The 25362-nt window shown below is 47.6% G+C and overlaps 1 protein-coding gene across 2 annotated transcripts in view; it reads right to left on the bottom strand.

The window, feature by feature from the left end:
• The window catches only part of Vwf (Von Willebrand factor), a 133732-nt gene that overhangs the window by 29719 nt on the left and 78651 nt on the right, over positions 1-25362 (bottom strand). For both annotated transcript variants that reach the window (NM_011708.4, XM_006505918.4), the window contains 14 exons: positions 21266-21406; positions 20980-21093; positions 19425-19581; positions 18836-18994; positions 17563-17698; positions 13548-14926; positions 11208-11324; positions 10979-11119; positions 10565-10708; positions 9052-9216; positions 8136-8179; positions 7667-7844; positions 1709-1929; positions 153-345 (listed from right to left, as the gene is read on the bottom strand). In NM_011708.4, the coding sequence (NP_035838.3) occupies positions 153-345; positions 1709-1929; positions 7667-7844; positions 8136-8179; positions 9052-9216; positions 10565-10708; positions 10979-11119; positions 11208-11324; positions 13548-14926; positions 17563-17698; positions 18836-18994; positions 19425-19581; positions 20980-21093; positions 21266-21406 (3289 nt within the window). The remainder of the gene's footprint in view (positions 1-152; positions 346-1708; positions 1930-7666; positions 7845-8135; positions 8180-9051; positions 9217-10564; positions 10709-10978; positions 11120-11207; positions 11325-13547; positions 14927-17562; positions 17699-18835; positions 18995-19424; positions 19582-20979; positions 21094-21265; positions 21407-25362) is intronic.

Here is a 25362-nt window from a genome sequence, read left to right as displayed (position 1 = left end):
GAGGCCACTCTGTGCCTGCAAGGATGCTCTGCACCTCCCTACTGGATGCTGGGAACATCCAGTAATCTAAGCACCAACCCACACACACATACACAGAAAGCACAGAAAGGTGTATATAAAGCAGGAGAGAAGCAGAGAAGACCCTTTCTTACCGCAAAGACCATGCATCTTCGAAGCAAAGGTCTTGGGGCTAAGCTGCAGTTGGAACTCGTTGTTTTGTGGCGTGTATGTGAGGATGTGGCCAAGATGGGTAAACCTGACTTCATACATGATAGCGCCGTAGATGCTGACTTCCATGTTTTCACCAACGTACGGGGCAAGGACCAGTCTCCCATCCACTGCCATCTGCTCAGACAAGAAAAAGATCACCAACAGGTCCAGCTCAATGGTCCTCAACCTTCCTAACGCTGCAACCCTTTAATACAGTCCCTCATGTTGTGGTGATGCACAACCATAGAACTATTTTCATTGCTACTTCATAACTGCAATTTTGCAACTGTTGTGAATCGTAATATAAATGTCCGTGTTTTCCAATGGTCTTAGGAGGCCTCTGGGAAAGGGTCGGTCAACCCCCAAAGGGGTTGCAACCCACAAGTTGAGAACCACTGCTCTAGCTCATCCTACAACTTCATTCTCAGCTTCTTGCTGAAGTTACTAAAGTTCCCTTGCATTTCTCACACTCCTCTGACTGAAGCGTCACCTACAAAGCTTGTCAGCAGCTCTTCCAGAAAAAAAAAGAGGCTTTATACAGAGCTGTATAATAACCACCAGGCAGGCAGCGTGCACCTGAACCAGAAAGCCCAGGGCTTCAGGGAGCCAGATGAGTGAACCTCCATAGCCCTTCCCAGTAGGCTAGGTGAGTTGTCACCGCACCAACTACTAGGGCATCGTCTCCAGGATGAAGCAGCTGCTACCATGGTTTCAAGTCCTCAGTCTTCCTTCTGAGATCTCTCCATGTAGCGCATCAAAGATATTAAAAATGTACTCACATTCGGCAGCAAATGTAGTTTTGTTGTAAAAACCTTGGAAGGGTTGGGTTTTTTTTTTCATAACTCTGATTTTAAGATTCCTTTGGCTATGAGCTCCTCGTTTGGTAACATGACTAACTCTGACTTCTCAGCAACTAGTGCTCATACTCACGAATTCTTACCAAGTGAGAAAAATCTCGTCTACAAGTCGTTCTCACACCATGAAATATTTATGATTTCTAAATGAACGAGTAAAGAAGTTGGCATAATATAACCTTTTGTAAGCATTTAATCAAACAGTTATTTAGAGCAGTTTGGCAGCCTCCTCTCTAAGTTTTGAAGCCATACGTTTTGTCGAGGCCCTAAATATTTTCAAAGGCCCTGATTTAGGCACTAAATATTTCTGTTTGGAAAGCCCCCAGGCCTTGAGCACTGGGCTCATAATGCCTAGTGTATCCATGGTCCTGGTGCCAACCCAGTTTCTCATCAATGCCAGAAACTGGAACTAAATACACAACTCGCTATCTAAAACCCGCTCTCCCAAATCTGGACCCAGAGCAATGTGAAAGAAATCATGCCAAGACCGGAGAGACAGCAAGGAAGCCCACTGAAGGAGGAAGTGCCCGGCTAGTCAAGTGGAAGGCTGACTCCCAGGCAGCGGCAGCTAAAACCAGCTCCATGTGGTTTTCCTGAAGCTCCGCTCTGCCCCTGCCATGGATCACACAGAAAATGCCTCTCACCTCCATGTTACTGTGCAGCTCAGCAGAGACGCCAGCATGCTTAATCTCAATGGACTTCATGCAGGCTTGTTTTGCCCCGGGGCTGCAGGCCCCATTGTGGAGGAGCACTTCCAGGTCCTGCTCCTTGTTTTGAAAGATGACATAGGAGCAGCTACCAGTAAGCTTGAAATTCTGCCCATCGAAGGTGACGATGTGCCGAGTGGAACTGCCCGTGCACACACCTGAGTGGGGAAAGCCAATGCTAGACGGACGGTATCCAGCCCACCTCATGCATGTCTGCAGCGATGCAGACATGCATGCTGCACATAGTCAACGTGAGCCAGCCACTGGGGTGAGGGAGGGGGAACTGCTCCAGGAAAGAAAGTGACAACACTTCAAGGGTACATGGTAATGTTGAAAGCATGAGGAACTAAGCAAGCTATTCATGACGGCACTGTAAAGAAAATTCACCTCAAGACACAAGTGTCCCTCCAGCTAACAGCACTAGTAGCTGCAGTGACTTAGCCCATAAGAGATTACACCAGAGAAATATTTCCTAGGCCAAAATAAACAGTCGGATCTCAGAACTCACTCGGGACCCAGTCACTCACATAATCAGCAAATTCTCAAGGTCCCTATTAATACAATGTGGGAAAGTTAACCATTGTGCTTCCACGTAAGATGACTCTGGGAGAATATCCCCGCTTTGAATGTGCCAGTGCCACAGATTTGAAAGTGAGTCTTGGACCTAAGGGACATTGGAGATGATTTTTTCACACAAATCATGACTTGTTTATGGGGGTGAATTTTAACACACACACAAGCAATGAAAGGCAAGTTCAGTGTGAGACCCCATCAACACCCCTGACTCATAACTAGGCCTGGGCACTGCCAACTTTTGCAGGTGATTATCAACATAGCGTGACTGGCAGGGCTGCTGTGCCATCTCTCAGAGCTGGGCAGCCTCCATGGCTTTCACCCAATTCCTTGAACACGTATCCTTTTCCAAGTAACAGATTGAATGCCATGCTCCCAAGGGTACTCGTGCTGCTAGTGAGCCCTGTTGGGACTTGAGTAAGTGTACCCCAAAGGCTTGGCTGCCAGATGATGGCACTGTAGGATGTCCAGGGATCTAGCTGAGTAGACGGAAGTTAGGTTATCAGCACATCAGCCCCTTCATAGAGCCATGAGGTGAGCGGCCCTCTCCTGCCGCCACATGTTCTTGCTAGAATGGGCTACCTCACCATGGCCCAAAACTCAAATGGATCCAGGTGACCGTAGACAACCCCCCACCCCCCAGGCTGTGGGTGAAGATAAACCTTTCTTCTTTTTAACTTTGTAGTATCAGGTATTTTGACATAGCTGTGGGGAACTGAGTAAAATGTTCCCTACTATTCAGCTGTTAATAGTGTTATATCAAGCAAACAACCTCAATTACCAATGACAATGAATCAGTACATCCCAAGACAAAGATTGTTAACCAGAATATCTCTGTCCACCACCACATCAACTGTGACATGGTAAGTTAGAGCCAAAGAAGCTCAGAATTGTGTTGTGTCTTGCCAATTGCTTACTTAAAGGCACAGTTAAACTGTTGAACTTCAGTGATCTTCTCCCATCTCTCTTGCCTAATGGGGTTGCAATCACTACCCTTGGGGACTGTCATAAGAGTTGCAATCTAGACCAGACGCCAGCCTAAGAGTACATGACATGAATGTTTTGTTTGATAAATAGATCCATAAATCTTATGACTAAGTCAATGCCACAGATGAAATTCAACAGTGTGGGAGGCATATAGAATCTTAGGCACTTCCATTTTCACAATACTAATTTATCTTTCAACAAACCATCACTGTGTACTCCTGTTTAGTGGCAAGGTCTGTCTCTCTCTTTCTTTCTTTCTTTCTTTCTTTCTTTCTTTCTTTCTTTCTTTCTTTCCTTCTCTCTTTCTGTTGTTTATGGGTATTTTGCCTGCATGTGTGCCTGTCCAGTGTGACTATGGAGACCAGACAGCATCAGATCCTCTGGAGCTGAAGTTATGAGAGTTGTGAGCTGCCATGTGGGGGGCTAGACATCCATCCTGGGTCCTCTGGAAGAACACCATGTGCTTGTAATCAGTGACCCATCTCTCCAGCCCCTACCAGTTGTAATGGGCCACATCTATTGACACACTCCGTTGTGTGACACACTCCCGAGACACAGGAAAGGTTAAAGTAACCCAACTACAGAATGAGAAGCTGAGGTACACACGATAAAATGTTATCAGAGAGCTACAAACATTTTCACAATTATACCACTCATCAATGCGCCTTCGAATCCACTCTACCTCCTCTCTCCACATTTTCTCCACATTCTGGCATCTCAGAGTCACCCTACAGAGCAGAGAAGTAGCTACCACTGAGTACCACATTAAGCCTTTGTTTAGTCCTGTTGTCAAGAACAATGGATACACACTACTGAAGTCAACTGACAAACAGAAAGACGGAAAGAGACTCTGGGCGTTGGAACTGAGCTTAGTGGTACTGTGCAAGCCTAGCACATGTGAGGTGCCAGGTTCCTAGCACAAAACCCAAGGGAAGGGACCGGGAAGGTATGTGGCAACTGAGAAGTGACACATAAAAAGGAAAAAAGAGGGAAAACAGGGGCCTGGAGAGACATTTTTTAAAAGCTAAAACAACAGGAGTCATAAAATTCTGGGCATATACTGAGGAGATGGCTTTCCCACACTGGCTCCATGAATGAGAAACCTCCTAACCCCTGAGAGTGACAGGAGTCTGTCAAAATGACTTTCAAAGTGACTCCTCACTGAGTGGAGACTCCCCCCCCCCAAAAAAAAGGTCACAGGAGAAAACTGTATGACGCAATGTACACTAATTAAAATATACTCAAATCTATATAAACCATAAAAACCACCTTGAATAAGAACTGTAAAAACTAAGAATAAACAGGGCCAGCGAGGTGCTCATGCTGCTGAGACTGAGTCCCGTCCCCAGAGCCTACGCGACAGAAGGAAAGAACTAAGCTCTTTGACTTCCACATGGGCTATCACAAACACAAGACAAAGCAAGAAAACAGAGAATAAAAGAAATACACAGAACAGAAATTGGTGTTGAAAAAGTTGACTGGGCTCTGGAGAATAAAGATGGTGGTGGGGAGGACCCAACTAAAATCAAATCACAAAATGAAGGGCCCAGGGAGAATAGACCAAAATGAAAATGCAATGAGAAACACTGAAGAAAGCAAGAAACGTGTGTGTGTGTGTGTGTGTGTGTGTGTGTGTGTGTGTGTGTGTGAAGGAAGCAGCCAGGGATGCAGAGAGGATGTCCAGACGATGTGGGAGCAGAATGCTTTAAAAGGCATTAGAAAGGAACTGGCATTTAAAGACTGAGGCTGACTCATGAGAAGATTCTGGAACTTAAGGAAGACACAAATCTAGATGTTGAAAACATGTGACAAATGTCTGGTATTTTTTTTCTCCTAGATTGGTTGTCCCTGAGTAAACCTGAGGTTTGCCCTTTCTTTGTTTTTAAAATGGTAGGATGAAAGTATTCAACTTCAAAGATCAAGAACACTCCCTGCCAGGCATCAGGTAAAAGTATCAAATAGTTCATGAGGTGGAGAAAAAAAAAAAAAACAGTTCGTCACTGAATTCTCAAAAACAATGTACAAAGCCATGCAACCCCTGAGCAGCATCTTCCAGAAAGAATGCAGAAGTGGATCAAGACCAGAGGCAGAGGGAAATGAGACAGGGGTAACGCCCATGATGGGCAGGCCACAGAGAAGTTAAAAGGCTTCCTTAAACACTGACTTCCCAAATGAATGATTGAATGGAGGGGGAGGGAAGGTGAGTGGCATCAAAGCCCATACATGCGTGTGGAAATATCACAGTCAAGTCCATCAATATGGACTATCACACTATTGGATAAATACAATAAAAACAAAACTAACAAATGGCGTAACCGAGAAGGGCAGGGGAGACAACTTATGTAAGGAACCCTGGAAAGCCAAATCTCACTCTAAGACGAAATATAGAAATGCTCTAGTTGGTGGGCTTGCTTTTCACACGGATTGGGGAGCAACAGCACGGGTCTTCTAGAATTAGGCAAATGTGTTGTGGACAATGGGATTCAAGCTTTCTTGATGTCTGAGAAAGGGAAGGATACATGGGGAAAGGATGATAAAGTCAAATCAAAAAGGTGCCCCAGGGCCACACTTGGGACCTATGAGGCAAGAAAACCACTGACACTAGCCAACTGGTTACTCAAATCAGAGACAGGTAAGAATCCATGACATGGTTGTATTAACATAAATAACTAATGAGAGAGGTGTGAAAGTTCTTCCTTTTGATTGAATTCTAACCTATGTGGTGGGGGTGATGGGAATTGAAATCCCTCCTTACTGGGCAAGCAGTACAGACAAACATATCAGTCGGCAATCATCAGTTCAACAATCAAGTTCAGAGCTCTGGAGCAGAGGCACATCTCTGTTGGCTTTATGAACACCATCACTATGTGCAACGAATAATATACCAATAAAATTATTTTAAGAGAGACTTCTAATGCCAAAAGAGCTTTCTATTTCAATGTAGCCCCACGACCCCAATCCCCACGGCCTAGTTCTGTCACATATTCCTTTCATTCATGGGGATAAAAGGAGGGGTGTTGATGGCTGGACCAAGGCCACCTTGACAAGAATACCTCCCTTGTTGTACCTCCCCTAAGAAGGGCAAGTAGGAGGCCCGAGCCCAGTGAGGATGAATCTCGGGAATCAGGAGATAAGGCTGTGTCTCACTCAGTCACAGGGAATTCAGAATCACTCTCTGCCTCTTGCCTGAGGAGTCTTCTGGCCATAGGTGCCCAGATAGCAAGGGAGACAATGTTTGGAGAATACTTCACTAGGGCCCAGTGGTGGGATAAGGGTGCACTAATCTTGGGGACTGGATGGGAGCTAAAAGGGATGGTCTGGGGGTGTACTCAAAGTAGTTCTTCCTAGGAGAACTGCCAAAGAGCAGGACTCTGAGAGAGAGAGAGAGAGAGAGAGAGAGAGAGAGAGAGAGTCACAGCAGACTGAATATAAAGGCACCGGAAGCTTGTGTGAACTAGCAGCCAGGACTAGAAACAGAAGAAGCCCAGGGAAGGATGACAGGAAAGCCCTAAGGGAGCCTATGCACAGCCCCATGGGGTCTTCTGAGCCCATCCATCCCTTCTTCCCATTCTCAGCTATGAGAGAAACTGTCCACGCTTATTTCTTCCCCAACATTGCGCAGTGGAAGCTGTGCCCTGGCAGGTATTTAAACTCTAATCAAGTTCAAAGTTTCAATCACTGCACAGCAATCTAGTGACTGACTGAGACTGTCTGATGACTGACGTGACCATAGAATGCTTTATAAGTAAACAGAAATAACATGAGCTCTGAGGCCGTTTTCTTCTAAGGGAAATGTATCCCGTTAAATGTGTTCTGAAGGGAGAGCGTGATGTGAAATCCAGTTCTGACTGTATCCCACAGTTATGTCCGTCTCCACTGCAGAGACAAGCCCTCACAGAGGCCATTTTTCCCAGCAGTGAGGCAGAGGGCTGCCCCTCCCACACGCTTACAGGGGATGGACCTGTGTCCAGCTCTTACACCAGGTCACCTGATGGTATACAGTTGAATGCAAGCACATACAACTCTAGCTGGGACTCAAGGGCAGGGCTCTGGAGGTGTGTCGTGTATGCAGCTACACTTCTGACATCTCAGTGATGTACATTCTTAAAGAGTGTGGCCGAGCTGGGAACACCAGAAAAGCAATGCTTCTTGTGGTTCTGATTTATCCAGAGGAAGGAGTATCTCCCAAGAGGGAAGGAGTGTACAGCAGGATAGTACGAGTGTCGTGGGGCAGAAGAGGTACCTCCACCTATCTGCTTCCACACTGGTTGTCTACCCAGCAAGTTAAAAACCTGCTCCCCAACACAATATAGGCCGGGGGAACGAAGGACTTACAAGGGCAGGTCCAGCGGCAGCCACACGTCTCCTCCACCCGAACAGGAGACTGGCTGTTGGCACATGAAGGCCGGGGTCCATGGTCACAATTGACACGATGACTCTGCAGCAAGGTCTGGCCATTTGCCAAGCAAGTCACTGTGTGGCACTGATCCGGCAAGGTCCAGACATCCCCAGGCTATATACAGAGAAAACAGATTTGAGAAAGGACCAGGGTAAGGCACACCAGATCGAAGTCCACCCACATGTCACTGCCTGCCTCGCGGGATGGGTTAGGGCTGGACAGCAGCCTTTTGGCACGAGACAAGAAACCTAAAATTTACAGAGGGACTTCCCCCTCCAAAAAAAAAAAAATAGGCAAACATGCAGGAGAATGAGTCTAAGACCAAGCAGAGTGATTAGTCCATAGAACAAGAGCCCCAACGTATATTTCTGACCTTTCCTCCCAAGTCAGCAGGAAGGGACTCACCCTCTTCTCATTCCCATCTTCATCCACACAAACTCCAGAAAACCCTGAAACAGACACAGAAGGACTCTGGCCACCCTCATCGCTGAGGAGCTAAGCATTCATAACACGCCTCTGAGAGGAACTCGACAGGTTTCACGCTGGGGATCCGAGGACACAAGGAGATGACCATCCTGTGGCCCTTCAGACGTACTTTATGACAGTCAATAATTGTGATAACATCAGCTATCACATGGCAGTAGCTTTCATTTTTCTCCTTCCATGCCTTCCAGGAGTGGGTGTGGGGGGTGTGAAACCAGATCACATAAAACTTGAAAGAGATCTGCTTAACGACCGCTGCCAAGATAGCTACCATCCATCAGGAAAGGTCCATAACTCCATAGAAGGTTTTAGTTTAAAACTAATCATATTAATATATAAAACCAGGCCAGAAAACAAAACACGTTTCTAACCTAAAGTCAATTTAGCCTGTGGTCCTTCAATGTTGGATTCGATGGTGTATTTCTAAAGTCCTTTACATGTATACTGAGAGTAAGCAGAGGACCATGGCTCATTAGGATGCTGGGATGTTTTTGCTTATGTCTCTCAAGTCTTTCATTCAAAATCCCCTCAGTACAAACAAGCCGGGACTTCCTCTCCCTAAAAAGTCAGCTGGAAAGTTTAAGCAGAAGCAGGCTTGTACACAGGAAACTCTCCAGAGACCCCTAAAGGTGGCAGCGCACACCTTCACCAACAGAAATGTGAAAGTTCTGGTCCACGTGACAGTCTTCACTCTTCATCTAAGACGAAATTTTATATACAGGTATCTTTGAGTCTTCGGAATGGTAACTTTGTTTTTAAGGGGTTTTCTGGTTTGGTGCTGGCCAGGGTGGTAGTGGTTGCTTGAGAACTGAAAAAGGAAACATATCAGAAGACTCACCAGAACACAGTTTGTGGAAGAAGGAGTTGCCCAGGGTGGCCATGGTGGAGAGGTCTTCAACTTGCTGGAGCTTTACCACATTGGAGCTGGCCCCAGGGCCTGCCAAGATCCTCAGCTGGGCTTCATCATACCGATCCCCAACCCCAACGGGAAACACTGCCACTCCTACATTAGCCAGGCAACAAGAAAGGGTCTATGGTCAGGTGAGCACAACACATAACACTACATCAGGCAGCCAAACAGAGCCTCATGCAATCCAAGCTGGCCACACACCAGCAAGCCTTTGAGGGAGATGCCCAAGCAGGCAGCAGGTGCTAATGAGCTACTGCTGTGTATCAGGCACAGGTCTAAGCAATGGGGATGCTGAGCAGGTAAAGTCCCTGTCTCCTGTCCTCATAGCCAACACCAGCAGGACATAAATAGCAAACATAAAAGGCAAATGCATGGCATTTTCAGATGCAGAGAGATGCTTGCAAGAAACTAGGAGATGGGAAGGATGGAAAATGCACAGAGAGTGAGAATCGTTTCATGGAGAAAGACCTGAGATAAGGATGAAGGAGCCACAAATACAGCTGGGGAAAGAATGTTCCACACAGTGAGCACAGCAAGTATAAAAGCCCAGAATGGAAGCTGGAGAAGACAGAACATGCAAGAGGGGAAGGAAGGTCTGGAGCATGCAAAGCCCCATCAGCCACAGCAACAACTCAATGTCTTCTCCAAAGGAAACAGAAAGCCAAGACCCCAGAGGAGTGGTAGGTGCTTGTCTGTACAGCAGCTGTGTTGAGGATGAGCCATGGGAGTATGGGAGATACTCAGATAGTCAGAAAGCTCATGCACTCTCATGGGCATAAGATGGCTCGGTTTGTGTGCAGGAGTATGAGTCCCAAAATTTTTTTAAGATTTATTTATTTATTTTATTTTATGTATGTGAGCACACTGTACCTGTCTTCAAATACACCAGGAGTGGGCATCAGAACCCTTTACAGATGGTTGTGAGCCACCACATGGTTGCTGGGAATTGAACTCAGGACCTCTGGAAGAGCAGTGAGTGCTCTTAACCACTGAGCCATCTCTCCAGCCTGAGTCTCAGCATTTTTTTTGGAAGATGCAGCTACTTGATTAGGTTGCATGTGAGAGAAAAGGCGAAGTCAGGGGGGGCTGAGATTTCTAACTTGAACAACTCCAAAGAACGGTCAAGATGACAACAGAAAACTAGGTAAAGCTGGGACAGAGCTGATGAGGAACTGTCTCTGGGTGAGGTGAGGAGTCTGAATGCTGACGTCAGCAGTCCATAAATATATTTAGACCCCTGACACTGAATAAGATTTCTCAAGGGGATGAGCCCAGGAAGAGAGCTTGGGAACCTAGCTCAGCAGTAGACTGTTTGTCTCATGTGTATAAGGCACAGGGTTCAATGCCCAACACTGTAAGAAAAAAAGAAGAGAAAGGATGCCCACGCAGACATGCCTGCAGCATCTTAGTGGGGTCTCAGGATTATGTGTTGGACACTTACGGTTGGATCTGGCAGCATCTGCTGCTGTGTCCACGGGATCCAAGGAGGTATCCATGATGATGATGACCACTGCTTTGGAGGCCCCAGGCCTGGCTCCGTGGATTTGTGAAGTTACATAGCGCACGGCAAAGGCCAGAGCATCCCCTGAGAGGAAAGAATGGGATGGAGTATTCTAGACCCTCTGAGCAATGGGCTTAAGGGCTGACTCAGGTACATTCAAAAGATGAGCAGTTATGACTCAGAACAATACTTGGTGGGACTGGAAAATGACACAAAGGACCATCTAGCTTCTCGCCAATCAAAAGAGAAACTCAGACCAAGGAGTAAAGTTACTGGTCAAGATCACTCAATCAGAACACAAGAGTGAGGATCAGAACACAAGTTCTACATCTAGCTCGTGGCTCCAAGCATTACCAATCTGGCTGGGGCCACCCTCCTGCTGCATGAGGTCCACCAAACTCTGTAGATGGGCTTTCTCCTGAACCACATTCCATGGTACATCAATGGTATTGATGCTTCCATACTGTATCACGGACACCTGTGTGAGGTGGGGCCCTAACAGGAAAAGGAGAAGGGAGACATTTAGAATCAATGAACCAGGAAGAGCCACTCCCTCACCTGCAGGTTCAAGGGTATCACTCACCAATGTTGGCCTTTGAAATGAAAGCCTTGGCAAAACTCTTCATTTTATCAAAGGAAGACTCTGGCAAGCTAGAGGAGCCATCCAGGAGCAGGACCACATCCAGGGGTTGGCTGCAGTCTGCAGAGAGAAACAAGAGCATGGGTACACAAGTCACAGGTGCTAATGGAAGGCCAGCCGTCAGCCCCCACAACAGCCAGTGGTCTTCAGTGCACCACTGAGCACGTGTTTGCCAGGGAGGGCAGGGCATGGGAATGGGTCAGGTAGAAGGACAGAGGAGACAGTTCCTGAATCTATGGGCTCACTAGATTGACAGTCATCGAAAAGACTGGAGCTCTACCCACAGACAGTGCAAATAGCTGCAAATGAGAGCAAGAGGCTGCCCTCTCTAAATAACAGGAAAAGTAACTGAGGTTGTTTGTGGGGAAGAAGGGGGCCAGGAAAAAAATATATATGTATATGTATGTGTATGTGTATGTGTATATGTATATATATGAAAATGTCATTCTAAGACTCATAATTCTGAGAATTAGCTAAACAATTAATAAGAGAAAGAAAATCTGCTTCTGTGTTCTTGGGTCTAAGACTGGTTGAAACAAGGGCAAAGAGACAGTACAGCATGTAACTGGGAAACAGGCTGTGTGTGACCTTTGAAGGAGTCAAGAAAATGTGGCATCAGTGCCTGGGAGAGAAGGAAGTTGTGTCATTCACAGAGAAGTAAACAGAACTGAGATCACTGCGTTAAGTGAAATAACTCACAAACATCACATGCAAACATCACATCCTTTCTCATATGCTGAATCTAAGATCTATACATAAACCATGTGTGCGTGCACATGCGTGTGTGTGTGTGCGCGTGTGTGTGATGAAAATAGAAAGGAAGCTATTTGAAGGAAGGAAGGGGCCAGCAAGAGGGACAGAGAAGACTAATGGGACAAAGTAATAAATGTGAGCAAAGTATCTGAAGCGTTTGAACAACAATATAATGAAACCCATTATTTTATGGGCTAACTAAAACATTAACTTAAAAAGCAAAGAAAATGAGCTTGTGTGTTTTTGAGTATCTAGGGCAGGTAGAGTTCCTCCATCCCATGCCAGTCCCACATGGCAGGCACTCTGGTTCAAGCTGGCCACAGCTGCAACCATAAGAAGAAAACACCCAGCCAGAACACATGCTGACAACCCAGGTACTTTTCTTACTAGCAGAAAAATCAAAGCGATATTAACCAATCTGTGAAGCTGGCTATAAACAAAAAAGACAGAGCGCAGGGATGGAGAGATACTGAAAGTAGCTGGTTCTTCTGCTTTAAGGACATCAGCTTGCCAACCTAGCTATGGGGGTGTACTGTAAGTTATAAGGCTCAACTGGCCTACAGAGTAATTTTAAGGCCAGTCTGGGGAACTTAGTAAGATCCTGTCTCAGAAAGAAAGGGAAAGAGGGCTGGGTGACTCAGTGATTGGGTACTTGCGTAGCTTGGATCAAGCCAGAGTTTCAAATCTTAGTCTGTCTCATTATAGAAACAGACAGACAGACAGACAGACAGACAAGTTACTGATTTGATCCCAGTATAGATTAGTAAGGCAATGGTTTAATCCTAGCACTCAGAAGGCAGAGGCAGTAGGATCTCTGTGAGTTTGAGGCATGCCTGGTCTACACAGAGAATTTCAGGGTCACATAATAAGATCCTGACTCAAAACAAAGCAAATAAATAAATAAGCAAGCAAGCAACAGTAACAGCTGCACTCTTTAAGCCACCATGGTATGCCAGATGCTGTTTCAAGCTTTTCACAAGTAGTTGCTGATATCCACTAGATGAGGAGATTAGCAAAGGCCAAAATTATATCAGCTAGCGAGTGGCAGTTCTAGACTCTGGCTTCTGGATCTGTGTGTTTAGCCTGCACATGCCGCCTGGTCTCCTAGCCTTGCTTCTGAGAACATAAGCTGCTTGGAATAATTCCGTGTGCCAGCATGGCCCAAAGGACAGTTAACAATCATCAAACGAGCAGAAGTTGCCTGCCAAGCAGAAGGTGATCTAGCCTGGGTAGGGAAGCGGGGGTTAATAGGACTTGTACGTTTTCTGTATGTCCTCTGTACTGTTTAAATTTTAGAAATGGGCTCCTACCACCACTGAATTTATGAGCAGAGGCAATAAGAGGAGACCCTTCCCATCAAAAGAATGACAGTGACACTCTGCCTGGAGGTGGGACAAATATCAGTGGGCTGATGCCGGGCTTTGAGCACATGCCCTTTGAGAGCCAGGAAGTTAGCATGAGAGCCTAGGGGTTAGAGCATCATCAGATAATGTCCCATGCAAGATCACCACACACTGGGTTCCAGCATACCAGGGAGAGGGGGGAGGGTGGGCAGTTGCAGACCCTCCTTGGAGCAACATGTCTGCAGGACCAGGTCAGGAGCCTCTCGGGGAAGTGTCTCAAAGTCCCGGATGAAGATGGGAGCGATGGGCCTGCTGATCCTCTCCAGTTCCTGCATGTTGGCATGGGGGCCCACCCCAATGGGTACCACCTGGATGTCTCCAGGCAACCTCTTGATCTCATCAGAGGCGGGGTTCCCCGTGACCATGTAGACCAGGTTAGGTGCCTCTACCCGGTCCCCTTGGCTGGGAGAGAAGCTGTGCTCAGAAAGGTACTGCAGGGCCTGCCCAGTGTTTGTCCTATTGCCGCCCTGGTAGCGGATCTCTCGCACGTGCCGCAGCACCTCCTCCTTGGACTGGGCCCCATTGAAGGCATACTCCATGGTTACCGTGTAGGAATACTGCAGTACTGAGATGCGCGTTGCATCCGGGCTCACGTCCATGCGCTGGATTACCTCCTCCACGAACTCCTTGCTCTTATTGAAGTTGGCTTCACCAACTTCGTCTGACCCCTCCAGGACAAACACCACATCCAGAACCATGGACTTCCGTTTTGGTCCCGGTGACGAGATCCCAGCGATCCCTGGACTCACGGTGACGTGGGCTACCTGTGGAGGCTGAGTTGGGGCTGGGGCCTCGGGAGCAAGGTCACAGAGGTAGCTGACTATCTCATCTCTTCTCTGCTCCAGCTCATCCACCCCACTGAGCAGAAAAGCCTTGTTTTCAGGGGCCTGCTTCTCGATGAGGCGGATCTGTTTGAGGCTGGCGTGGGGCCCAATGCCCACAGGGATCACGATAACCTTCTTCTTCTTCAGACCTTGGACATAGCGGACCAAATTCCTAGCCATCCGTGGGGGCTCCTGGCTAGCAGTCAGGAGCAGAGTGATATGGGAGGCTTCAGGGCGGTCAATTTTGCCAAAGATCTGGAACAGTGTGTACTTCAAAACCTCACTGGTAGAGGCCACCTGGCTGCCTGTATACTTAATCTGGCTGGTGATGCGCCGAAGCTCTGAGGGTCGCTTCCGGGCCTTGAGCTCAAGGTAGGCACGGGAGCCATCATGGTACTCTACCACTGCCACGCGGATGCGCTTCTGAGAGATGTGTAACCTCTCCATCATGCCCACCACAAAAGCTTTGAGCACTTCAAACTCAGCCTCGGACAACATAGAGGAGCCATCCAGCAGGAAGACAAGATCCAGCAGCTTGCTGCAGTAGAAGTTGTGCAGGGGGGGCTCGGGGGTATCCTCAACATATGGGGTGGTAGAGCTGACTGGGGCATCAGTTGGGGGTGCCACCAGGCCTCCGGGCTCTTGGCAGGCTTCACACGTAAGGTTCACACCATCACAGTGACTGTAGCAGAAGGGAAAGAAACCACAATGATTCAGGGAGGACCTATGGGCAGGCAGGACTGCCTCGCAGGTCCCCCATGGAACGTCCTGCCTGCTCCCATCAAGCAGGTCTCACCTGAGTGGGATGTCATTGTTGATGTTTTCCCAAGATGAGTCTTGAATACAGAGAGAGAGAGAGAGAGAGAGAGAGAGAGAGAGAGAGAGAGAGCAAGCAAGAGAGAGAGAGATGGGGTAAAGAGGAAGCAGAGGCTTCCTCAAGCTTTAATCCATTTTAGAACCCGAAACGTAATCTGTTGTTCTAAGCCCTCCATAGCCATGTAACATTGATTTCCTTCCAATCTATGTCTCTAGCCACATTAATATTTAATTATAATTCAAACCCTCTTATAAGTGTCTCTGAGGACAGATAGCATTCTAAAATGTTGGCCCACGCTGGGACTTGTAAATGTTCCACTGGAGATGAATGGTTTACATTAGAAACCATTACAAATGTTATGAGAACTTAAGCCGTATGGATTCTGAACCGGTGTTTAATGATGCTGGACCTCACGGGAAAGAAGACAAAGGAGAGTAAGAAGACGTCAGGAAGACGGATAAAAGTGTAAAATCACTGCTCCATCTGGCAGGCACAGGGTGTGGGAGGACTAGACGTGTTGCATCTAGGAAGTGTCGATGGCTCCATTGCCCATTCTGCCAACAGGCAGATGGTAGACATGCTGTCTACCAAGGAGTGGCTAGCCCTCAGCCGGCTCCATGATGCCCACAAGCCTGTGTTGAGTCATTGCCCAGCCCACAGGTTTCTCTAGGACCAGACAAGTTTCCAGCCCTCTGTAATCACTGTACCCTTCAACCATGTCATGTTCCAGAAAGCCACCCATAGCCAGACCATAAGGGAAATCAAGATGGGCTGTGGTGGGGATCCACACAGAATGCGCCTCCTCCATTCTGCTCCCTTGGTCTTCCATCTTTACAGTAAATATAAGAAGGTGACAGTGCCCTAAACCCTGAGCATGTCCCATGACCTCACTGCTAGCCAATGTCCCCAACCTGCCTTGAAACACTAATGTAGATTATCATGTACCTTTCTCCAGGCCAGCTGAGGGGACAAGAGACTTAGAGTTTCCATTCCCTTTGAGCTGGATGCCCTAAGTAAGCTTGCAGTGAACATTACCCCCCCCCTCCCTTATTCCTCATGTCTGTTTCAGCACAAGGAAGGTGGGTAGGATCTTACTGGGAAGTTAATTCCTACTTCCTCATAATCCCACAATTTATGGCCTCAATCCTCCGTTAATGGTGCATGAGTGACATACTTCCTGGTTTCCTGTGTTTGCTAGAAAACTCACCCTGGGCAGTGTTCACTCTTGTTTGTACAGATGGTGGCGGCAGGCTCTGGCTGTGGCAGCTGCAGCCACAGCCCGTCCCCAGTGAACCCAAGTTCCCATTAGGCTCGATTGGTGTCAGGGAGTGGTGCTGACTATGTCAACATTTGAATAAATGTTCCCTACCTAAGGGCAGGACTTCAAAAAGTCCAGGAACCACCCTCAGGACCCCTCACCTTCCCAAAGCCAGGTTCTCAGAGTTTGTTCCAGCAAGAGCCTAGGGTGACAGTAGTGAATGTCTTCCCACCGGGTTCTGAAAGCTGTGACCTGGACCACAGCCCCAAGATGTTATATTTGAGGGCCAAGAATCCCATATCCCTTTCCTTCCTACATTCACAGATCGGGGGGGGGGGGGCAGATCTTTAATATTCATAGATACTGATCCTCAGATTGTATGTGATGCCCAGTTAGAGTGAGGTAGAATTGTTCACTACCCCATGCTGGGATCACATGTTGGGATATTACATAGCACTTCCTCAAACAGTACCTGTTTTCCATAGAAAAAAATGGGGGCGGGGGGGCAAAAACTCTTGAGAAGCATAAAAAATCTCTTTAAAACACTGAGGATGGAATAGCACCTCTTAAAGAAAATCAGACACTAGGAACAAACCCAACCAATAGTGCTTCAGAGAGATGAGTGGGTGGGTGGGTGGGTGGATGGGTGAGTGAGTGGATAGATGGGATAATGGATAGGGGGGTGGATGGGTGGATGGATGAATGGATGGGTGGGTGAGTGGATGGATGGATGGATGGGTGGGTGAGTGAATAGATGGATGGATGGGTGGGTGGATGGGTGGGTGGTTGGGTGGGTAAGTGGATGGATGGATGGATAGATGGATGGATGGATGGATGGATGGATGGATGGATGGTTGGATGGATGCATGCATGGATGGATGCATGGATGGATGGATGGGTGGGTGAGTGAATAGATGGATGGATGGGTGGGTGGATGGGTGGGTAAGTGGATGGATGGATAGATGGATGGATGGATGGATGGATGGATGGATGGATGGTTGGATGGATGCATGCATGGATGGATGCATGGATGGATGGATGGGTGGGTGAGTGAATAGATGGATGGATGGGTGGGTGGATGGGTGGGTGGTTGGGTGGGTAAGTGGATGGATGGATGGATGGATGGATGGATGGACTGACTGACTAATTAAGCTCACTCTCAGTTCATGCTGCCTGAAAGTGTTCCAGAGCCCAGATTCTAAGAGCCTGCATAGGAGGCAGCCAATCCACAAGTCTGCCGTACCAATTCTGACAGTGTGCAGGGTCATCAGGACTCAAGGTGATTTTCTTTCCAGGAGCCAAGCGCCGACCAGCCACCTCACACACGGGGCAGTCTTGGGGGTCTACGCAGGTCTGCAGAAGTTCATCCAGGATTCTCCCTGCACAAGACACCTCATTAGGAGCCCACCAGTCACCTCTCATACCAGGTAGCTCCACCCACCTGCCACTAGGGGAACCTTCCCAGAAACTCACTCTCCAGACTCCTCAGTGATCACCTCAGCACACAGGGAGCATCCTTCTTTCTCGGTGCATTGTCTGCCCCTCTGAGAAGCTGAGATGGAGCTTCCTATACCACAACCCTCCCTTCCCCGGAGCCCTAGGACAAATGAAATCTTATCCCCAAGGAGGCAAGGAACAGCTTGGCTCAGCTCACTCTTCCCGAGCATGAACTCAATACTTTAGAGCTGGGCTATCCAACATGTCCTGCCATGAGGCTGCTCATGTAAACTAAGCATAATTCAGTGAGATGAGGAAGCCATTTCCTCACATCTACTAGGCATCATTGCATTGAATGGACCATAGCCATCACTGCAAATTCTGCTGGAGCACATTGCTTCTCTAACTCACACAGGGTGCTGACACTTTGTTGAGGCAGAAGGATGGTGAGTTTGAAGACAGCCTGAGATACACAGCAAGACTCTACGGGGAGAGGGAAAGAGGAAAGGAGAAAGAGAGGGAGGAAAGGAGTGAGGGAGAGAGGAGAGGAGAAAGGAAGGAAGGAAAGGAAAGGAAAGGAAAGGAAAGGAAAGGAAAGGAAAGGAAAGGAAAGGAAAGGAAAGGAAAGGAAAGGAAAGGAAAGGAAAGGAAAGGAAAGGAGGGAAGGAAAGGAAAGAAGGAAGGAAGGAAGGAAGGAAGGAAGGAAGGAAGGAAGGAAGGGAGGAAGGAAGGAAGGAAGGAAGGAAGGAAAGAAGACGGACTGTTCTATATGATAAATCCACAAATAGGCCCACAAAAAACTGTTTAAGAAGCAATAGGGTGTGACTACATGGGAGAGCTCAGGGAGGGGGCAAGTTCTTTCCTCACTACTGAAAAATCAAAGGACAGATGATACAGCCCCAATGTGGCATCAGAGCTGTCTGGCTTTGACAAAGAGATCCTGTCAAACAGACATTTTTGGGGGCTGGAGGTTGGAGGGAGGCACCCTTGGACAGTGGAGAACAGATGAAGAAGAAGCACACCTGTCTAAGAACCCATCCCTCCATCCCTCCAGCCTGTTCCAGTCAAAGAGGCCTCACCTGGAGGGCAATGTGCATGACAACCCTCCACACACTGCACAGGGCAAGCCAGAGGCTCAGGGTGCTGACACGTGACTGGGCAAGCAGGCGCACAGCTGTTATAACGCCACTCACACTCATAGCCATTTTCCCGAACATTCTTTTCTTCACAGCTCTGGGCTGTGGAGACAAAAGAAAAGGTGGTGACCATGTGACTCTCAGCAAGGCAAGAAGCCAGTGTCCCCCCTCCTTCCAGAATTTCTGCAGAAGTCTCCACCTCTCCATCTTGACTCCACCACCCTACTCACAGTCCTACTGTGACCTCCTTACCCTCATCACCATTGTAACTCTTTTCAGAATCCATGCCTCCACCCACTCTTAAGGAGATACGTCATCAATATTTTAATTCCCTTCAGAATCCACATTCCCACCATTTCATTAGGATGAACTGTCTCATAGCTTGGCTTCAAGCCATGCCTCAGCCAGTGCACTGAAGCTGTCCCTCTCTCCCAGGAGAGTGCCCTCCAGCCCCACCCCGCCCCCACCCTCCAAGGTGCTTATAAAGCTGTGCATCTGAGAGCGATCTGATGATTCGGCCCTGGAAACTCACGGCACAGTGTGGGTGTCCTCCAGGCTACCACCTGGCCATGCTGGGCACACACGTGGGCATAGGCAGCAATGGTGTCACAGAAACAGGCGCAGTCCCCGATGGACTCACAGGAGCAAGTGTCATAAATACAGATGTCCAGGTATGGCTCAGGGTCCACCTACAGAAAGAACCTCAAGTAGCCTCAGCCTGAGCCAGGATGAGAACTCTGGCTTATGGGTAGGGTGCAAGGGATGGGGGTGAGGGTTCCTGAGCCAAAGGAATGTAGAACACAAGTCCCGGAGAATGGATGGGTAGTCTTTGTTTCTAATCTGGATTCCATTAAGTACTCAATAAAGCAGGACTGCCAGCCTCTCCTATGTTACAAAATGCCTTCAGAATTTGCTAGAAGGTTCCCTTTTCTGTTTCCCACCTACCTGCCTAGCTGCCTATCCTTCCCTGTAGCCCTGAGTGTGGAGTAATTTTATATAATCACACACAGATTGGCCACTCTCTTTCCTTGTCTCAGTGCTACAGCAAGCAGAATGTAAAGATGAATCAGAACATGATAGCTATGGGGCAACTTAGTGGGGCCTGGCTGGGTACCCGTGGCCTTGATCCTAAGTCGCCCTGTAGGGAGGAATGTCCACCCACAACCATGATCAACCACAGTAGCCACTTCTTGCTCTTCTCGTCTCCAAACCATGCTCCTGCACTTTCTGGGCTTTTCAGAGAAGTTAGGGAGGAATTAATTCATCAGCCAACGAATTGTTGTTCCCAAGACATTTTAACATCCCTGAAAGCTCCAACTCCCCACCACCCCCACCTTTGTCTTCATTCTTTTAACTCACATGCCTCCCAAACCATAGACCCTAACTTTTTTTTTTTTTTTTTTTTTGGACTGTTTCTGGGCTGGAAGTCTCTGGAGAGCTAAAAAAAAAATGAGATACATGGACTCAACCCATCAATCATGTTTAAGGGAAACAGCACAGGTGCACAATGGATAAGCATTTGTGTAGAGACACAATCATACATGCTTGTGCGCACGTGCATGCAAATGCCCAAAGAAGTCCACTTAACTGTGGAGAATTCATCACTATTGTTTGATGTTATATGCTATGAAATGTGTGAGACAGAGGAATGAAAAGAAGCCAGAAAAAAAAAAAAAGCAGACTCCAAAATCACTGGACTTAATGCCAGAAAACGAGTTTGAATGAGAAGGGAACTGGGCACTAAAGAGGCAGTTTGCTGATTTGCTTGTGGTTGATGATTGGAAAGGTTCTGGCTGGGTCTGGACCCGTAGAACAGTAACAAGGAAAGGAATTCCCTGGCTCTGATTGGAGGCAATGCAGAGAGAACTTCAGAGCAAGAGACTTCTTGCGTACAAGGAAAGCGCTTGGCCAGCCATTGCTTCCCTCAAAGACTATGCATGCTCTTCTCATCTAGAAGCCAAGAAAGAGCTATTGTGGTGAACCCTTGCAGGACTCCAGCCTAGTTGGTGCTCACATCGGACACTGACACTCAAGGCAGGCACAAGCCTTTGGATCATTTTGCCTCCTCTCTACCCACAAAGTCTCACCAGCCTGTTGCAGCCCTGGAAGACGTCACTGGTAAGGATTCTGCAGGCTGAGTCCACCATCGTCTGTTTCATGATGTTGTTGTGGCAAGTGGCAGGGGAAACATCTAGTGACAGCTGAGAACAGGAGAGAGCACCAGAGAGGCCAAACATCAGACAGCCTTGCTGAAGGGACTCGGCCCAGGACACAAGAGACCTAGTTCCAGGCTCTGATATTTCCTATAGTTCCGGCCACCACAGCCCCCCTGAGAATAAGAGGACCCTCTATCCACACAGACCCCAGGTGTACCTTTCTCGTGTCAGCACACTGTGAGCTCACTTTCCAGGAGTTCCCAAAGTTGACGGGGTCTTCCTCCACCTGGAGGCTGCTAGTGGTGAAGTCATTGTTCTGGATGCCATCAAAGTTCCCGCAGAGGCCACACACCTGTTCCTGAGTGAGGGCAGGGGATGCACGCTGTAAACCCAGGCACACTCTCCAGGTTGGGGGAAGAAGGTACCAGAGGAGGAGGAAACAGGGGAAACAGAAGAAGGAGGAGAAAGCAGACAAGGCAGAGAGACCCAGAGAAGCAGCAGAATGGTCAGCAAAGCCTTGTCCTCACCAGAGCCTTTCCCTGTGCCTACCCACACTGACCCAAGGAAGCAGAGAGAGGCCATGAGCCCAAGTCTCATGGTCAACGGCAGAAGAAGGACATAGGCAGTTTGACCCTGGGACCCCACTGTGGGTCATTAGCCTCCCTCGTCAGACTATGAACATAAAGAGCAGCAGGCACCACTGTTAACAGATGGAAGACAGAACTAAGGAGGGAACACAATAGTCCTGCCTTGCTGCAGGCAGGGGAGTCCCCTTACCCAGACGACAGTGGCTCGTTCAAGGGGACAGGGGAAAACTCTACAGCTTGAGAAATGGCATCAGGGAAGAGCTAACGCACCTCCCAAGACAGGCATGTGCACTGAGTCCTGAGCAAGCCTGACCACAGAGAACCAGGGAAGATGGGCAATCTTAAATCTACTCTACTCTCCATACACGGTCAGAACCCTGGCCCAGGAAAGGAAATGACTTAGTCCATTCTGTGGACTGGGCTTGGAATCACATGTATAAGTCATTGAGGAGTATGTGAGAATGTTACACAAAAGATCATCGCACATCTTATCCCACCCACCCGGCTTCTCTCCCCAGATAGTTACAATCCTCACCCTCTCTTCTCCATGAAGACATCTGTACTGACTAGTTTTGTGTCAACTTGACACAAGCTGGAGTTACCATAGAGAAAGGAGCTTCAGTTGTGGAAATGCCTCCACGAGATCCAGCTGTGAGGTATTTTCTCAATTAGTGATCAAGGGGGAAAGGCCCCTTGTGGGTGGGACCATCTCTGGGCTGGTAGTCTTGGGTTCTATAAGAGAGCAGGCTGAGCAAGCCAGGGGAGGCAAGCCAGTAAGGAACATCCCTCCATGGCCTCTGCATCAGCTCCTGCTTCCTGACATGCTTGAGTTCCAGTCCTGACTTCCTTTGGTGATAAACAGAAATGTGGAAATGTAAGCTGAATAAACCCTTACCGCCCCAACTGCTTCTTGGTCATGATGTTTGTGCAGGAATAGAAACCCTGACTAAGACAACATCTACTCCTGTGTCACCTGTTCAAACAGGGCTCATCAAACTAACCTACCCAAAGTAATGTCCTCATATGAATATACACTCCACCATGGTTATAGAGAGCAACACTGACTCGATCAAAAATGTCTCTAAAACACCCATGGAAGGAGTTACAGAAACAAAGTTTGGAGCTGAGATGAAAGGATGGACCATGTAGAGACTGCCATATCCAGGGATCCACCCCATAATCAGCATCCAAACGCTGACACCATTGCATATACTAGCAAGATTTTATCGAAAGGACCCAGATGTAGCTGTCTCTTGTGAGACTATGCTGGGGCCTAGCAAACACAGAAGTGGATGCTCACAGTCAGCTAATGGATGGATCACAGGGCTCCCAATGGAGGAGCTAGAGAAAGTACCCAAGGAGCTAAAGGGATCTTCAACCCTATAGGTGGAACAACATTATGAACTAACCAGTACCCCTGAGCTCTTGACTCTAGCTGCATATGTATCAAAAGATGGCCTAGTCGGCCATCACTGGAAAGAGAGGCCCATTGGACACGCAGACTTTGTGTGCCCCGGTACAGGGGAACGCCAGGGCCAAAGGGGGGGAGTGGGTGGGTAGGGGAGTGGGGGTGGGTGGGTAAGGGGGACTTTTGGTATAGCATTGGAAATGTAAATGAGCTAAATACCTAATAAAAAATGGAAAAAAAAATGTCTCTCCATAATCCAAGAACTGTGACTATATCACCCACACAGCACTATAGTCTTCTCATGGTTTCGCTGTGTGGTTGAATCCCCAAAGGGCTTATTCTCTGAACCAGTGGGTCCCCAGTACGAGTTCGAGAGGTGGTATAACCCTCAGCAGGTGGGACCTAGTTGGATTTAATTAGTCACTGGTGATGTCACCCTTGGAAGAGATAATGTCATTCTCATAGCACACCAGTTGGTTCCTGCACCATAAGGTTTTTATTGTTTTGTTTGTTTGTTTGTTTGTTTCTTAAAAGGGGAGCTGAGATGGCTCAGCAGATAAAGATTGCACAGCCAGCTGCCAAGCCTGATGACCTGAATTCAGTCCCTGGGACCCACACTGCAGCCCCAGGGAGAACTAAGTGATCTGCTGACCTCCACACACTAAGGCACATAAATGCCTACACCCATATACATGATAGATAGATAGATAGATAGATAGATAGATAGATAGATAGATAGATAGATAGATGATAGATAGATACATACATACATACATATATACATACATACATAGTAGATACATACATACATAATAGATAGATAGATAGATAGATAGATAGATAGATAGATAGATAGATAGATGATAGGTAGATAGATAGACCATCTATAGATAGATGACAAATAGATTGGATAGATGATAGCTAGATAGAATTTTAAATTAGATAAAATTAAGCAGGTCTCACATGTGGACCATCTACATGAGGCCATTTTCCTTTTCCTGTCTACTTTGCCTTCATTCACCATGGCCAAGCTGGTCCCCACCATAGCCCAAACAGTTGGAACCACCCAATCCTACACTTTCCACCTCCAACAATAACAATGAGAGTTGACTAAACCTCCTTTCTTCCTAAGGTACTCAGCTTAGAGTACTCAGAACATGGAGTAATGCCCAGGACAAAGGAACTTGTACAGTTATGTTACTATGCTGTGATAGGAAAATGTCTTGAATCATCTAGCAAGCTGTATGTGACCAAAGAGTCTGACAAGAGGCAGAAAGGGGCCGAGTGTAAAAGACACTGTGACAGACAGAAGTGTGGGGGTGGGGAGGCCTGAAGATATGACTGAATGGCAGCTCACTTTGAATACAGGAGGTGGAGCCACAGCCAAGAAGTTCTGTCAGCCTCTGGAATCAAGGAAGCATAAAAGCTCTACAGGAATGCAGCCCTGCCAACCTTCTGGCTTCCAGAACTAAAATGCAATGCACTTGTGTTGCTTGAAGATGTTGCAATTGTAGTGATTTGTCATAGTAGCATGAGTACACACACACACGTGTTCACACATGTAGACATGCATACATATGTGTACACAAGCACTCACGTGTGCTTGTGTACATATATGTATGCATGCACACACACACACGCACATACACACCTGATTTTTTTCCCCCTTGCTATTCACACAGTGCCTGGAACCGTCCAATACAAGGAGTAGAAACACAATGGGGCAGCTAGACCTTTCTAGAAATGGAACAGGCTGTCCCAGGGAAGCACACCCCTCACTGATGTGTACAATCTAAACATGGATGGCACTGTCAGATGGTGTTGAGGCCACTCTCAACAAGAACAAACCAGCCACCATAGTCAACAGAACCCTTGTCATACACACACCATATAGTGATACCACGAGAACCCCAAAACTATAGAAACCCACACAATGTCATCATCTTTCTGCTCTCAAAAGGGGCTAACCTTGGGCCTGGGGAGGTAAGTCAGATAGGCAAGTGCTTGCCGCCCAAGCACAAGGGCCTGAGTTCAATCCCAGCACCCACATTAAAAAGGCATTCCTAGTGGTGTGCATATGTGACCCCAATGCTGGGGAGGCAGAAACAAGTCCTCAAAGCTCACTAGCCAGCTAGCCCAGCCTAACTGCTGAGCAATCCCAGGTCCTGGTGAAAGACTTTGTCTCAAAACACAAAGTAAATGTCTCCTGAGAAATGAGGCCCACTGGCTGGCCTCTACATGCACACATACATGCACACATTCATGTACACACACAAGCATGTGCATGATCATGTGTGCTAGCCTGGGCTCACTGGTAAA

This window comes from Mus musculus, chromosome 6 (assembly GCF_000001635.26).
Source record: "Mus musculus strain C57BL/6J chromosome 6, GRCm38.p6 C57BL/6J".
Classification (NCBI taxonomy): Eukaryota; Metazoa; Chordata; class Mammalia; order Rodentia; family Muridae; genus Mus; species Mus musculus.
Note: the sequence above shows the minus strand (reverse complement) of the source record. Positions and strands in the feature narration are given on the sequence as shown.